The sequence below is a fragment of the Dermacentor silvarum genome, chromosome 6 (assembly GCF_013339745.2).
Source record: "Dermacentor silvarum isolate Dsil-2018 chromosome 6, BIME_Dsil_1.4, whole genome shotgun sequence".
In the NCBI taxonomy this organism is placed as follows: domain Eukaryota; kingdom Metazoa; phylum Arthropoda; class Arachnida; order Ixodida; family Ixodidae; genus Dermacentor; species Dermacentor silvarum.
In genome coordinates, this window is record NC_051159.1 from 16557877 (window position 1) to 16574708 (window position 16832).

The 16832-nt window shown below is 47.8% G+C and overlaps 1 protein-coding gene across 1 annotated transcript in view; it reads right to left on the minus strand.

The window, feature by feature from the left end:
- Positions 1-840: 840 nt before the first annotated feature.
- LOC125946196 (uncharacterized) overlaps positions 841-16832 on the minus strand; it is a 146900-nt gene continuing 130908 nt past the window's right edge. The window contains exon 4 of the mRNA XM_049668697.1: positions 841-1085. Within this exon, the coding sequence (XP_049524654.1) occupies positions 963-1085 (123 nt within the window). The 3' untranslated portion in view covers positions 841-962. The remainder of the gene's footprint in view (positions 1086-16832) is intronic.

Below are 16832 nucleotides of genomic sequence, written 5' to 3' on the forward strand. Positions count from 1 at the left end.
AATTTGATTTAGTTGTTTAAACAAAGTCTATTCTGCACTGTTTAATTGATAAGGACACCAACCTTCGCGTAAAAACGACAATGCAGGCAATGACCACGCAATCTTATATTTCTCTTCGCACCACTAAAATGCAAACTAAGTGTATAGAAATATTAGAATTTTATGAGGTCTCACAGTTTTATATAATTGACAACTGCAACCAAATAATTTTGCATTTGTGACTGCATAGCATGAATAGATTATTCCAGAATATGTTATTCCAGTTGGCACTGATCAGGATTGTTACGCCATAACCTCTCGGCTGCCAAGTGCGAAAATTACAGTGCATAGAAATTCGCCTGCAGGAACATTAGTATGCTTCCTCATTTGGTCGATATGTAGAGCACCGGTCACTGTGTCCCACATAACAGTTTCCACAAGTGAGGAGGATTTCATACACCCCCCCCCCCCCCCCCCCAGTGGTGGACTGCACAAAAGCCTCGACGAGCTTCACTCGGCAGAGCTGTCCATCATGCGGGTACAAAGTTAGCCCAGCTTAACTTTATTCCCGTGTTATGGCTGCTCGCAAGCTCGTATCAAATATTGGGTGTTCAGCGGGCAGTGTATGTGCTCGTGAACAAGCTGAGAATACTTACTAAAACAATGCGTCGAGCTCAGCAGATGGTGTTCGCATGAGTCAGCTGAACTCGTTATGTGCGTACTAACCGAAGGCAACACAAGCCGTGCCAGGTCTACAATTCGCTCTATTCCGGCTGTCTGAACGGTCGTTTGCACCACCTAGTGAAAGCCTCGGAAGGCTAGCTTATTCAAATTAATGAAACAGAGGCAAGCACATCGGATTTAAAGCCCAAGCTTTTTGTATTTTCATGTAACCAGCGCGAATGGCTACAGCTCACAGATGGGGCCTTGCGACTGCGCTTGGACGTGCGTCCTCTCGCAAGCAGCGTAAGTTTCAGCGAGGGTCACGGAGACTGGTAGCAGAGGACAGAGTTCTTGCGGTAGATGCACTTGACCCCTTCGCGCGCAGCTTCGGGTCTGTCCTGCTTCGTCTCGTCTTTGTTTCGCACCGGAAGCACGAGCGGAGCCTGCATTAGTTGGCCGCAAGAAAGAGCAAATACGAGCATTAGATGAGACGTCAGGCTCAGCCGCCTTCCCCTTTGTAATTTTTGATGACACAGTAGCTGAGAAACCCTCAATCGGCACGTGCACGTCCGCTGGCCGCCAAGCAGTCTCATGACGAATCTTTTGTTATTCTGCACACAGGTCATGTCACTTGTGCCGACAGCAGTGACCGGCGCATTGGCGCGTGAATCATGACCTCACCGACTTCCATCTACGGAGACTGCAAAGCTACGCCCACCGAAGGGGCCCTGCCAGTGGCCACGTAAACTGCCCGCCGAGCCAGACAAGTTAGTGAGATATGTTATTGACAACAATCACGATTCCATTGCTAAAACGAGCGACTGCTGCTTATCCAGCTGACGGACAAAATCCCTTGTCGAGTGTTCTTACCCTACACGCAGCATATCGTGTTCTCCCTGCTTATGCTTGGCGTTGGCGTTAAACCTGATCTCAGGCGCAGCAATATAATAGCTGCGAAACAGCTGCCTAAGGATAGGATAGGAATAAACTTTATTTGTCCAGCGGTTAAGGCTGTTGGTGCCCGGGGCTAGGCTGCCAGGGGTCCATCGCCGGAGAAAAATCTTTCGAGATCCTCGGCAATGACCCTGACCCGCTGGACGGCCCACTCCTACTCCTCGCGTGCCTCGCTGCCTAATGTGTTTATGGAATATGGTGGGGGGCTTCGTTTAGCTTGTGAGCTTACCTTCAAAGAACACATACATTTTATTGCAATAACAATTATATGAACACTCAAAGAGGATTTCTGCCGTCGGCGTGATTTCATCGCCGTATGATGTCAACGGTGATGAAATCACCGCCGTGCACCGGACGCTGTATGTGCGAGTGAAAGGGTGCGAGGGACGCGCGCTTTCACGGGGAGCAAACGCACGGCGGAGAACAAACGCGCGTTCTGCGCCGTGCTCCCTGAAGGGCTGCAGAATTAAGCGTCTCTTTCCTCCTTTACAATCACCATATATATATATATATATATATATATATATATATATATATATATATATATATATATATAGAGAGAGAGAGAGAGAGAGAGAGAGAGCAAACGCGACTTCTTCCGTCGCGCAAAAGGCCGTGGGGGAACGAGAAGAAGGGGAGGCAACGTTTAGCTGCGGCAGCAAATGCGTTTTTATATAAAAACGTTGCGAGGCGAGAAGGTGGTAAAGACTTCCGACGCTGCTCGACGAGTTTCCCCGCTCTGATCTCGTCGAAAACCTCCGAGCCGCCCCCAGAGGCCCTGGCAACAGTCACCAACGCAGCGCGCATTGGGTGCGAACGTGGGCAAAACGCCGACGGCGTCGACAACAGTTCTGCGCGTTGCTGGTGCTGCTGCATGTCCAAGTTTATACAGCTCACAAAACTACTATCCTTACTTCATATAGCTCTCTACTAATTTGCTATCGCAATTGATGCTTCGCCTTTCGGGGGAAACTGCGACATTTTTTTAAAAATATAAATGCGCATTTGGTGCCGCAGCTAAGCGTCGCCTCCCCTCCTTCCCTCCCGTCCCCCCACGGCATTTCGCGCAACGGAAGAAGTCGTGTTTGCTCTCCGCCGTGTGTTCGCTCCCCGTGAGTGAGTGAGAAAACGTTTATTGTTCGTAAGGAGTGACACCGGAGCTCCGGTACCGCTCGTAGGCATCCAGGGAGCCCGATGTAAACCCAAGGGGCAGGGGTTAGTAGACGAAGCGGCTTGCCGCTTCAGCTGCCAGACGGACAATGTTGGCCTGTGCCGCCGGGTCTTCCCTATGAAGCGCGGTCTCCCATGCTTCTTCGTCTGTGAATAAATTATATCCCGGGGAAGAGCTGCACTCCCATAGGATATGCCTTAAAGTTCCTATTTTATTGCAGAATCTGCAGAATTGGTCCTCCGGATTTCCCGTTTGCATGAGGTATCTCCATCTGGGAGACATGTGGTTCTTGGCTTGCAGGCGGCGCCAGGTGACTGCCTCTGCGGACGTGCACGAAGGACCTATTCGGGAGTGGATATTTCCGGCGTCCTAATCTGTAGTGCTCTGTGATCTCGTGGTAGGTCGCGATTGTTTCGACCTTAAAGTTGGGGTTGAGGCCGCCGTCCCACCCGGATAATGAGCGCTCGGGCGAGGGCGTTGGCGGCTTCGATTCCTGTTATGTTGGAGTGAGCGGGGGCCCAGGTAATGATCCCTCTGTCTATGTTACCTTTCGATATTATGCTGTGCGCGTAGTCTGATATTTTGTCTCTGCAGAAATTTCTTACTGCCAATTTACTGTCGCTAACGATCACCCTCGCGTCCGTACTAACGCACGCCAGGGCGATCGCCGCTTCCTCCGCTGCTGTGGCGTCTACACCACTTGTATATATAGCGCCCTGTTCTACTCCCGACCCGTCGACTACCACCGAGACGAAGCTTCCGTCTCCGCCAAGGGCAGCGTCTGTGAAGACAACCGTCTCGGGTGGCATTCTGCTTAGCTTTGTTGCCAAGTGTTTGGCTCTGTGCTGGCGTCTTTCCTGATCGTGTTGTGGGTGCTTGTTCTTAAGTATCGGTGCGACCGTGAAGGCTTTCCTAATTTTGGACTCAATGTGGAACGTCTGGTATTTAGTTCCTCTGTTCGCTTGCAGTCCTACCCAGTTTAGAATCTGCTGTCCTGTCTCGGTTAGACTCAGGCGTTCGAGTTGTACCGTTCTCGTCGCTTCCGCTAACTCCTGCCATGTGTTATGCTACCCCATTCTCTCTAGTGCCTCAGTGGAGGTCGAGATTGGTAGCCCCAGTGCACGTTTCGTGCATTTCCTTATTATTACGTCTAACTTGTTTCTTCCTGCTTTTTTATGTTAACAAATGGGTTTGAGTAGCAGGTCCGACTCAAGATGAAGGCCTGGACTAGCCTTAACTTGTTCTTCTCCTTTAGCCCTCTGCCTCTGGCCGAGATTCTTCTAATGATGCTTACCACTTGGTTTGCGTGCGCGTCTAGTTTAAGCGCGTCCCTCTACGCGCACATAGAGCATACGGCGCGCGGCGACGATCTCATCGCCGTTGGACTCTATACGGAACCTCACGGCGGCGACGCCGACGGCAGAAATCCGGTTGGAGTGTTCATATAATTTCTATCGCAATAAAAGAAAAAAACACAGGGAACATTACCTCATAGCTATATCATGGGGCTTATATAGACGATTTCACTTTTGCACAGTGACTGACTGATCGCCTGATTTACACATGTGTCGGGGCTACAATGAATCAAGTACACTTCCGTAGTCACCCTTTTTCATGTATTTAGCGTGCCAAGGGGCTGTCAGTGTTTCTTCTCTGTCCCTTCTTGTGTGTCCAATCGCACAAGCAGGAGACGCCTTTTAGGAGCATAGTATCACAGAGCAACGTACGCTGACGTCCTTCTTGCAGAAACAACTATCTTCCAGGACACATGTGTTGGGAACTATTTGTCTGAATACCACCGCGGTAGCCCAGCTCGAGGTCCTAATTGAATGAGGGCTGAATGCAAGAACGCTCGTGTGCTTACATTTAGGTGCACGTTACAGAATTCAGGTGCTTTATAATACTCCAGAGTCCCCTACTACGGCGTCCCCTACTATCAGATTGTGGTTTCGGCAGACCGGATCGATGTAAAGCATTTTTTTCTTCTTTGCCCAATGCGTCCCTTTTGCAAAGTGCAAAAGGTTGCATCACAGTAGATAACAATGAGTTCTTGGTGAATCGTTGCGATATTTCCCTCGAGAAATTTCTGAAGCCCTTCATTTTTATTGCGATAGCAATTATATGGACACTTCAACCGGATTTCTGCCGTCAGCGTCGTCGTCGCCGTCGCCGTGAGGTTCCGTATAGATTCCAAGGGCGATAAAACCGTCGCCGCGCGCCGTATGCGGGAGTGAAAGCGCGTGGGGGACCCGGCTTTCACGGAGAGCGAACGGCCGTGGGGGTATGGGAGGGAGGGAGGGGTGCGACGCTGTGCTGCGGCACCAAATGCGTATCTTGCAACAGGGCGCAAGGAGAACTGGCGACTCAGTCTCCCATGCGAAAGGAGCACGGCGGGAACGCAGCGCGGGAGGGAGGGGGGGGGGGCAGCTTCTTCTCTGCCAACAACTTCACCTCTGCACAACTCCTATGCACTTTGCCCGGCGCTGGCGGTCGCCCGCATCGTCTCGTTTCTCCACACGGCTCTGACCTTTGTATGCGCTGTGCATTCACCGCTCAGTTTCCGTTGAAGCGATTGACCGCGCGAACAATTCGCCCGCTGCGGCGGCTGCGCTTGCTGCCAGCGTTTTGACAGTCGTTGTCCGCGGTCATTCAGTGTGATCTCTTCTTGTTTGCTTGTGCGCGCTGACACCACGCTTGTTAATTCAGTTAGTGCAAATGTGTCCAAGTTTATGCAGCCGATAAAACTACTATCCCTACTCCGAATAGCTCACTACTAATTTGCTATCGCAATTGATGCTTCGCCTTTCGGGCGAAACTGCGACATTTTTATCTTTATTCCACACTCATTTCCCCAAAGTAATTGGGTATACGACGAAGACAACTTGGTTTATATGGAAACGTCTCAGCATCTCAGTTCGGCAGCGGCGAGCAGCACGGCAAGCATCTCATAGCTAAACTAGAGCTCCAAGTCGGGCTAGTTGGTTGACATGCATGTTATACTTTAACTGCGCTAACCCACACGGACAAAGACGAGACAGACTGCTCACGTCTTGTCTGCCTCGTCCGTGTGGGTTAGCGCAGTTAACGTATAACATGCATCTCATTGCTATCTTTTGGTACCTACTGGCATGGGCTGAAACATTACGTGAGGGACATTATCTGTATATGTGAATTCATCGTTGCCAAGTACGTCTAGTCCCCAAAAAGGTCGCCACATGATGAGAGCCATTAGGACTAACGCGCCCCTGACGAGAGCAACGTTCCAAATAAAGACTCACGCCGACACGCTCCGCAGCGGCGCGACACACGACAAGCATCTCAAAGGTGCACTGCCTTTTGCAGCTACGTCACTGCGTGCGGCCTTTTATTTTTATCAACTCATTTCTGCCAAGTACGTCAACACTCCTGCCAAATAGATTACCACGTGACGACAGCCAGTAAGACCAGGGCGCCTCTTCTTCTTTCTGGGGTTTTACGTGCCAAAACTAGTTCTAATTATGAGACACGCCGTAGTGGAGGGCTCCGGATTAATTTTGACCACCTGGGGTTCTTTAACTTGCACTACAACGCAAGCACACGGGCGTTTTTGCATTTCGCCTCCATTGGAGTATGGGAGTCTATGGAAAATGCCAAATTATGGAGGGTTTTTGGCCAGTAAAAAGCAATTTGCGACGAACCTATTGCATCCATTGACGTATTCCCGGGGATTTATCAACTTCAATGACTCAGCTTTCAGCTAGTTGCAGCAGTAGCTCTTGAAATAGCAAAAAAGTCGTTCCAAAATCGCAGTTTTCATAACAAAGTCGTGGAATTTATTGTGGTACATATATAAACCTAGTTTTTGCCTACATCCGCGCGTCTAAGCGATGGCCGAGCGTTTTGAGCGACCATAGTTCAATGTCACTGATATCACGATCGTGAGTGCGCAGGTTCGAAGCCTCCATTTCTATCACTTATTCTATTTCTATTCTTATTCTGTTTCTATCACGCTTTTCTATCACTTTGTCGCTGCTTAGTTTGGAGGTTTTCCGCCAGATGGCATATTCTGAAATGCAGGTCATTTAGTTACGGGTCTTGTTTCGTTTTTTTCTACTGTACCAACGTCTGCCTAAAAAATTGCTGGCTGGTTTCGTGAACATGCGAACGTGCTTACAAACTTCTTTTGCACTTTAGGTATAATGTACTTTAGACAATAAACCAAGGTAACCTGTTTTGAAAGTTCATTTCTTTCTTAAGGCGAATATTTATGAAGACATTACTCAGAAATATTTTTTGCCTCTTCAGCTATGTCATGGGAAAGGCGTGTTTGTGCGACTCTTGTGCAGCTTGAAACGTACCACAAAAATAAATAGCGTCCAGTGTGTGCAATTAAAAGGCACAGAAGTAGAAACGTTTGCTGCAGCCCCAGACGTAGTATTCTTACAAAGGAATGCAGTTGAAGCTATTTGACTGAGTATATTTGCATTATAACAAAGCAGAATTTTTGCGTACGTGATCTTCGGTGCAAATAAAGGCTGTCCGGATTATTCCACAAGCTTGTTTGCTTAGTACAAGCCGGTACCTCGAAACATGAGCATTCTATCCTCAATATACAGCACACGTGTCTTATCATTTGAACCATTCCCATATACCTTCCCAAAATTCCAGAAACACTAAAGGTCTTCATATCCTTTTACCACGACTTACGCAGAGGGGTATTGGAAATTATGCGAAAAGACACTAGAAGGTGTTGATGTAACCTGTCGTGTAAAAATAGACAACGATTCCAATCACAGACCATACCCTTTAGGAGTTATGCCCACAAAGTTGTGCAAGAAGACATTGTTTTCGGCTACAATCACCAAAGTTGATATAGCATTCTGCTGTTCTGTTCTTGACTAACTCTATTGCTGAATCAGGTCGCAGAACGTTGATATATTTACTGGTGCAATTCTTCAGTAATTCTGTGAGAATATTCTCCTACCCTAAATTTAACGTGCTTGAACAATTGAAGAAACATGAGAAAGGACCGTGAGTGTTTGCATAAATGTTCCCTTATTAGAATCGTTTATGCCCATATCGATACGGTGGTGTTGTCATGATTACGCCAGCGTCCACTGACAACATTTATCACTTTGTCTACTACCTGTAAATAAAATACAAAAGTGTGGTTCCCTGTGCGTGAGTAGCACAATGGCAGCTGAACCTTTCAAATAGTCCCACTAAGCCACACCTTCCCTCTTCTGCCATGGTCCCACAGGACATGTCAATTTCACCCTTGAATTTCGCCCTTTCAGTTTCCTAGAAAGCATAGGGACGTACACAAGACGAACAGGCAAAGTTTTGAAGTAGTCCTGAGATTTTAGTAAAATGTCGTAGGCAATGTTATTATTTTTTATTTGTTTACATATGTATTACACCTCACGGGGATAATAATGACGTACTACATAATAATTCAGTTCTTATGCTTAATCAATCATGTCTGAGATGGCTGTCCTGAAAATTAACCAGGTGTCAGCACTGCATGACGTTGGCAGGGAAGGCCATTCATTAAAAAAATTCTGTGCAGAATAAAGAAAATACCGGTGTTCAATGGCACAGTCTGGCCAACGCCTCCTTTACTAGGATGCCTGGCGCGTCAGCGCCGAAGCCCCCGCTCAACCCTCTCCTGTTTACGCGCGCCGCTGCCGCGCAGCGGCGTTCTGACACTATCGTGCGCCCCACCGGCCCCGCCAGTGCCCGCGCAGTCTCTGTGGTAGCCCATTCGGAGTGAGGATTAACTTTCTTAGTCTTAGTTTTTCTCGGCGCCCGACGTGCTACTTTTTATCGTGTGTCTTGCCGCTTCATTGCTCGGCCTAATAACCGCAGTTGAAGCCTAGCCACACGGTATTGCTGCGTGCCATTTTGCATGTCAAGCCAGCGCAAGAAGCTCCCAAAATTGCGTGTGCGAACTGTGTGGCTTTAGTTAAGAAGCCAAAGGGAAACTCTGCTATGGATGGGTTGATTTCCCGCCAAGATAGGGGTGGCCTCTACTACCCGACAGTAGAACTCATTAGTTCTTTGTGGTCTGAAGAAATATGTGGAATGCTATCAGATGGAAAATATCTCCTGAAAACTATGGATCAGTGCTTGTAGCACAGCGTGAGTGTAATCGCAGTCTTGCCTGTGTTGAAATGGGAAAGCTGAAACGACGACCACGGGAGGCTTTTGTACAGCTCATATGAAAGAAAATTAATGAAGCCGATATCTGCATCTAATCACATCAATATTGAAACTGCATATAATAACTGTAGGCTTTGACATGTTCTTTGTTTCTTTAGTGAAGTGATTTTATCAGACTGCAGACATGAAAAACTATGATATTAACAGTGTTATGAATTGGGGAACCTTTCTTCCCTATTCCTTGTTTTCAATAACTGTTGGCTTCCTTCATATGTGTGGCATAATTAACGAACCCCCTCATTTCCCTACCCTTGTTTGTGATAGCAAAATCATTTCCTGTTTTGCACCTCCATTAACTGTCTTTCTTTTGCATTTTTCTTCATAGCTGGGACTGCTGCTAATATGCATAAACAGTGTCATACTTATTCCTGCCATAAAATGTTTACATATTCTTTTTTCTTCTTTGTTCATAATTTCCTTATAATAATGTGCATGAACCCATATTTGACCTTGCTTTTCATTCTTGCTTTTGTATTTTTCATATTGAATCAATTTCTGATCTCATTATTACCGTTCTGTGACAATGCGTTATCTGCAACATGCCCTTTTAGCAAAGAATATTTAGCCTGCACTTTTACTGCAGTAAATAAACAGTGTGCTATTGTTCTTTTACTTCATTTACTTTCTCGTTTCGTCTTCAAAACTACATAACTTCACTCTGCTGAGCTTTGCAAATCTTGAAGCACAAAATTTTTCCCCAGTTCAGAGCTGCAAACCTTCGGAAAGGGACTGGAGCAGTGACTTTCTATTGCGGAGCAAGCGGTGCGTAGTGTCAGAAGTTAGCGCCACCTCGCGGAAAGCCGGAGAAACACAGCGGTCCTGGGCGAACAATAGGAGCGCGGCCGACGTGCCAGGCATCTCAGAGTAGAGGAGGCGCTGGTCTGGCAGACCCATGGCACGCCTACCGAGTATTTAGCAATGAGAAGAGGTAGGCAACTGATTATTGGGATGTAGCCGAGGCCATGGTAGATGTGATTAGTAATGCGGTATATGTGAGTAGGCTGACTGGGATTATTACAGGAAGTACGCCAACGTACCTACATTAAGTCACGGTGGAAATTACAGAGGCGTTTATTCGATATATAGACGTTTTCACGAGGGCGCTTCCGACGATCTGGCGTGGAGAGTATGTGTCAGTGTTGCCTTGTTCGGTCTGGAATGTGAGCTTGCCTTGCGCTTGCATTGCGGAGTGGTAGCTTTCCTTCGATGTTTACGTTTGTTTTTGTCACGAATGACTTACGCTCGTAAATGGCATATATACTCATAAAAAGGCTACAGGCCAGCACTGTGCAGTTTATGGGTGCAGAAACAACGAGCGGAAAATAACGATTTTGGGGACTAGTTGTGTCCACAACACAGCACTCCGCGAGACCACTGCCGATTTGGTATGTTCACGCTTCGCCGGCTTCCTGCATCACCTGAGGACTTGGCATTTCAGTCTAATGTGAACCAATGCACACATCAGTAAAATAACGCATTTTCGTAAACCCTTTTCGGCACATTTCCCAATAGGTTGCGAGAATTGTCAGTTCTTCGATGCAATATTTTCTCGTATGTAGTGGCAGAGGCTACATTTGTTATTCTTTCAAACACGACTTCATTCCAGTGCCTAATACGGGGGTCACACGGCGCACTTTTGATCGTGATCGAGCCTGATCTGGGTCGAATTTCTTGGCCGCGATTGGCTTCTTTGCTCCATCTGCGGAAGGGAGCCAATCGCGGTCGAACATTCCGATCCAGAGCGGTCTCGATCGCTATCAAAAGTGGCCGTGTGACACCGGTATAAGACAAATTGAAGCACTCTGCGAGAGAACTAGTCGGTAAATGCACTTCGCAACGATGTGGAAAAATCGTGTCCTATGGAAGATGTATGCAGACCCTGTGTCCACCAATACATTGTCTCTGCGTTCACACGCACCCTGCGCGGGCCTGCCCATACAGGTAATTAACTTCAACAGTGTGGTGCTGCATCGAGCTTACCCATCTTTGAGCGTTGTCTATGTGCTTGGGCAGCAATAGAATGCAAAAATTAACGTGTCAACCTCATCAGCGCGGCCTAGCTCCAGTTCGGGAACCGTAATGCGCTAACTGTGCGTGGCGTAGAAACGCGATAAATGAGCCCGCGCAACTAAGAACGTAAAAAACGGTATTCGCATGGGCACGCGGACAATGGCATCATGCTTGCAAGAATAATAGTAACGAAAAAAATAAATTATTCGCACAGTCGATCAAGTGAAATACTTACGTGCGTGCAGTGACCGCTTCGCTGACCACTAAGCGCTTTTCCCTCACGGAGAGTAGTGGTTTACAGTCATATGCATATGTATTTATTCGATAATTGTTAAGACTCGACATTACTTTATTATGAACATAGCACAGTGAGACCGGTGTAAGGGAAACAAGAGAAAGAGCAGAGATGGCCCTAACGCTGCAATATTATTGGCTTATTTCGCTTCAGAGATAGCGCACGATCTACATTAAGGTTCACCGTGAGTGAAGCTTGTTTCAAATTCAGACATTCGAAAGAAAGGCTATTGCAGGTAAACGAACGTAAAAAATAGGTAAACAAATACATCTTTATAGCAAGTCGTGTTATAATCCCTATTGGGATTAACAGTATGTATAAATAAATAAATACTAAATACTAAAAATAAAAATCTAGCACGTGGGCTGTATCAGTTGCGCTGGCCTCTGTGATCACTGTCGCGCGTCGGTTCGCTGCAGATACCACGCTGCTCGATCGCCACGCTTATGCTTTGACATTTGGTTATAAGCACCCTGCACTGCACCGGATCCAATAAATTTTTCATGATTGAGCTGTTCAGTGGCGTCGGAAGCGTATGGAGTAACCACCGCATATCTACCAACAACTGACACGCGTCGTCGGGCCGCCAGCGCCTGATTCTAAGCATTGCCCGACAGCTACGTACGCGCATGCTTTCGCTAAATGAGGCAACCCTCAACCGCGAAACGTAATCGTGACCAGATTCAATCGACGATACGGTCACATGTGCCCAGCAATAACAATGAAATATACCACTGATTAGCACGACAGGTCTCGACGAAGCAGACGTGGCTGCCACCGCTACCGACGACGAAACACCACATCCACTGGCTGGGCTTGCTGTTGCCATGGCACACCACACTGAGCGCTCACGCGAGCACGTGAAATATGTTACAACAAGTAAAGTGGCACAAAACAAGCGAAGCGGAAGAGAACAATCGAAATATAGTGCGGCGAAGATCACACAACCGAAGTGCGGCCGGCCTGCTCTCGCAAGGCTCACAGTCCAAAATGGCGGCATAACATGTTCTGACGCTAGGCGTCACCCGGGTCGGGCAATGGCTAAATCCCCTCAATAAAAAAAAGTAGCGACATCTTTTGAAGATTGCCGCTTCCCTCCTCTCCTGCCCGTTCTCTCGGCGCTCGGCCCTCCTATTGGCCGAATGCTGTCACGTGCTCTCGCGCGCTTTTTTTCTTGCTTGTTTTTTGCTCTCGCCGCCATCGCGGTGCCAGACCATTGCGAGCCGTGTATGGAGGCACCACGCATCGCGTCTCCTTTGCGCTTTTAAGGCGTAGTGTTCGCGATGCCGTGTTGCTCGACATTCGGGTGCAGAACACGCGAAATAGACGGCAAGCGACTCTTCCGGATTCCATCAGCGAAGCGAGACGCGGCGCAGAGGAAGGTCTGGCTTCAAAGAATCAGCCGTGCTGATTTCAACCCAACACAATGGTCCCGGCTGTGTGAGGTAAGCGAGCGATTCTTCAATGATCCCTAATCTCACATGCTGCCACTTGCTGTGTGAGGCTTCGTTAGTTTTTCTCCCTCCTAAGTGCCGCACTGTTCGCGCTGCATTTGGAACTTTCGTGGCCGGATTTCATCTTGTCCTCAAACGCACGTGGTTTTTTTTGACTCGGTTATACAATCCATGGCGTTGTGTTTGTGTGGCCTGAATGTATGCGAACGGCACGTGTTGAGTGTATCGCAGTATGTTACGAAGCGGTGACGGTACGTAGGGAAAAATGGGCGCTTACCTGCGGAAAGACGATTAGGGCTATTTAGTTAGGGCGACTTTGCGCCTTCAGCTAAAACTCAACTCGGTGGTCGGCGAAGATCAATGTTCTTGTCGCTAAAACTTGTCGCTATCGTCCTAGATCCTCGAGGACCGATAACTATCTCGAAAATGGTAGAAAGTGCTGCGCGTGAAAAGTGTGCTCAGTATTGTAGTCGTGTATCGCGTAGCAGAACAAGAGATAAGGACCTGTGCTGGCGGCGAGCTGAAAAAGGAAAACGGTATACAAGACTTCCCGGCGATATGTAGCAGAACAAGAGATAAGTACCTGTGCTGGCGGCGAGCTAAAAAAGGAACACCGTATACAAGACTTCCCGGCGATAATAACTTGTGCCGGGAATGTTGTGTTACGCCGTATACTTGAAGGAGCGAGGTTTTACGGTGACCTTGTTTTCTGATTTCACGTTTGCGCAGGATCACTTCACGGATGATCAATTTGAGCCGGTGATTCTGCAGAGCTGTGGCACAAAAAAATTGAAGCGTCAAGCAAATCCATCGCTCTTCGTTCATCGGAAGCAGCTGAAGCCGAGGAAGCCGCCTGCCAAACGTAAGAATACACCGTGCACTTCAAAGACATTACCGTCTGCTGGCAGCAATGCTATCCACATTGCAACGCCCTTGATTATAGAGTTAACTCATTCCTGCGTGGCTTTGTCAGTGGCCAGGACAAACCTGGATGTTAACTCATCGTTTCTGCTCTGCATTTGATAAGATAGTAGATACAATACGCAGGGTAGAATTTCTCGGACCCGCGCGCAGCACATGCAAGCGGCAATATGATCCGCAAAAGCAGCCTCGCATACACCTGTAAGATGACCGCTGCCGCGCCACTCAAGTCCGCAAAAAAAGAAAAAAATGTGTGGAGTAGTGTAAGGCTTCCTGCAAGCGAGCGAAGCCACTAGCCTCATTATCGACGGACCGCTTCCGCCGAATGATCGGTAGCTCACTAGTCAGTGAAACCTGTAAGACAACTGCATATATACAGCTGGTGGATCATTCACTCCCGAAGCGTAGTCATTGCTAGAGGCCCGCTGTGCACGTTAGCCGCTGGCCAACGAGGCACTGGAGCTACTGAAACACGGAGATGAACCAACGCCGAGGTCGCGCGTGGCTTGGCTCAGTTAAAGCCCGACTTAGAGGGCTCACTGTATCACCGCTAATAGTACAGCCATCTAAGCGCAACGGCATTTATGCGTCCTCTCGTTGTTTCGGCAGCCAGTCATAACATAACGCGAAAAATTCCGATCAAAATACGAGTTCAAGAGCGCGAGCGACACGTAGCCACAGCGTTTCATTCGGAGAGCGTCTGCTAGTTCGGCACCGCGAAGGGGAAGCCACGGTCGACAGAAGAGAGAGTGAACGCCGGCGCAGGAGGAGGAGAGAGGAGATGGCGCTACTTTTCTTCATTGAGGGGCTTTAGCAATGGCGCTACTCAAGCGTCGGTTTGTGAAAAGGTTTATATATTAAAGTCATCTGAGAGTGTCTCTCATAAAAAGTTATAAGTTTAATAATATCAGGACTGATTAGCCTTCCGTTAAGGTGTTGGGGAAAATACCGTGTACGACGTTCTATTGTGGTTTAAATTGCAACGTTACCAGTGCTTCCAAAAGAAAGTGACCGTACAAGTCCATCTTGGGCGTTCATGTCACCTAGGTACCACCGCCTTACTCACACCTTTCTATTTTTAAATCTGCCCCGATGACGTAAGTTACGTTGCGGAACAAAAATTAATGCCCTTCCAAAGAATGAACCATCACAGCTTCCCGACAAAGCGCGGCACGTTGGCGCAAGTCGTCATGTGTGATAACGATAAGAGCGACAGCCCGTCGTTAAAAATGACTTGTCACTCCCCGGTTTTTCTTTTTTTTTTATTTGCTCAAGGACGCGACTAACGTGTATAAGAGTAATCCCTCCCTTCGCATGATGCTTGCGACCTTTCCGGTTCCGGACGAGCGCGTTCTTTGTGTATATTTCAGGCGCTTGGCATCGAAAGGCTCAAACCATAGAGAAAGAAATTCAACAAGAGGGGACACTCGGCAAAAACTGGCAACAGGAAACACGTCACCATACGTCACGCTATACTTTTGACACCGAACGTTAGCTGCCGAGAGCATCGAAAAAAAAAAAAGAAAGTGAACTTAAGTTAACAGGCATTGATTTATTTTTTTAATTCTTTGCCGCGAAAACTAAAACGTTTTGCGTATAAATGAACTTAAGCATTGCGACTTATTTTCCTTGCCTTACCTAGCCACAGGTCAGTGACGCGCCAGATACATGCGTCATCCGCCAGACACTCCCCCGAAGCCAGCGAGGATGGCTGCGCGCGCGTTTGAGCGCTCGCGCGCGGCGACCCGTCTGTCTCCTTTTTTTTCTTTTTTAAATGTAACCTGGTTTATTGGGCTCTCGGCGTCTTCTTGCGTTCCTTCTGCACTGGGACAAGACACCACTGCACTATTGGACTACGGCAAGGTGAGAAATCTTGTTTCACAGTCTACAACGCAATTAGGCTTACGGCACGGGACCGAGACAGACGCAGTTAGCGAAAAACAGCTCGGCCATCCTGTCACAGTTAATTTGAGTTATTGTATCGTGCTGAGACATGTTTCCGACGCTTCCTATGGGACTATTGTAACTTATTTCGGTTTTTGAGCCACACTGGCCGCACAGGGCGCCGTGTCGCAGTTAGCGAGAACTCAGCCGTGGTGTGTAGTCTAGTTCATCTTGCTAGAAGTTTGTGCCGCTTTCTCTGACGCCAGACATTACTGAAAAGTAATTTCGTTACTTTCTGGGGTACTTTTGAGGCACGCTGGCCGCACAGCGCGCTGTGACGCAGTTAGCGATAAGCAGCTCGGCCGTGGTGATAAAGATTGGCGTGTAATGAATCTTTTTTACAAATCTGTGACGTTTTTGTGGCTCCGCAACAACATATACCTTCTTTCGGTACTCACGCCTGTTGAAAACGCGATGGCCGATTGCCAAGAGTGATAACATGGGGTGTTCTGCTGGCGCCGGCAGAACGCGCGAACGACGAACATATCAGAAACTTGTAATTCGAAAATTACGTCTTCTGAAGGACTGAAAAAAGGCATTGCACCCACGCATTTGTCTTGAGAGCCTGTTGCGTCCGACTCTATGTATGTAGCGTACCGTCGCGTCGCCCGAGGCCAAGTTTTGGAAACGCGAAGTCGCCCGTGTATTTGTGGTGCCAAAGTGCAGGAAATAATGCCCGGAACTGGCGGAACGCTTGGAAATCAGATGTTTTCATATATGTTTGGGATGAGTCGGGTATTTTCTACGCCATGTATGTAAAAGCGAATTGCTTTTTGTAAGGCCGCCCATTCACCGCTTCCGCACGTTTCGCCTCTACACGCAGTATTCCTATGTCTAAATACCAAAATGACTCATGCTTGTAACATGCTGTTACTTGCTTGCAAATGTAACATGCTTGTAATTTACTTTATTTTTCAGCTGGGGCCGTCCGGTGGAGCTTCATACAGGAACTACTGCCTTATCTGCTGGTGTCACAACGTTGGATGAACGCACAAAAAGCGCGGAACGAGCTTTTATATAGAGCAAAATAAATATTTCCTCATTGCACAAAAGGTCTTGCGTCTACTTTGTGAAATTGCACGTGGCACAGATTCGATGGGACTTTACGAGATCGTTCGCAATCATTTTTACGAAATAATAAACCGATTCTGCACGAAGAGCAACAGAAAAAAAGGGGGAGGGGGGGGGGCGTAGCCGGCGTGCTAGCTTGCATTCAAAATACGCGCGCCCAAAACCGAAA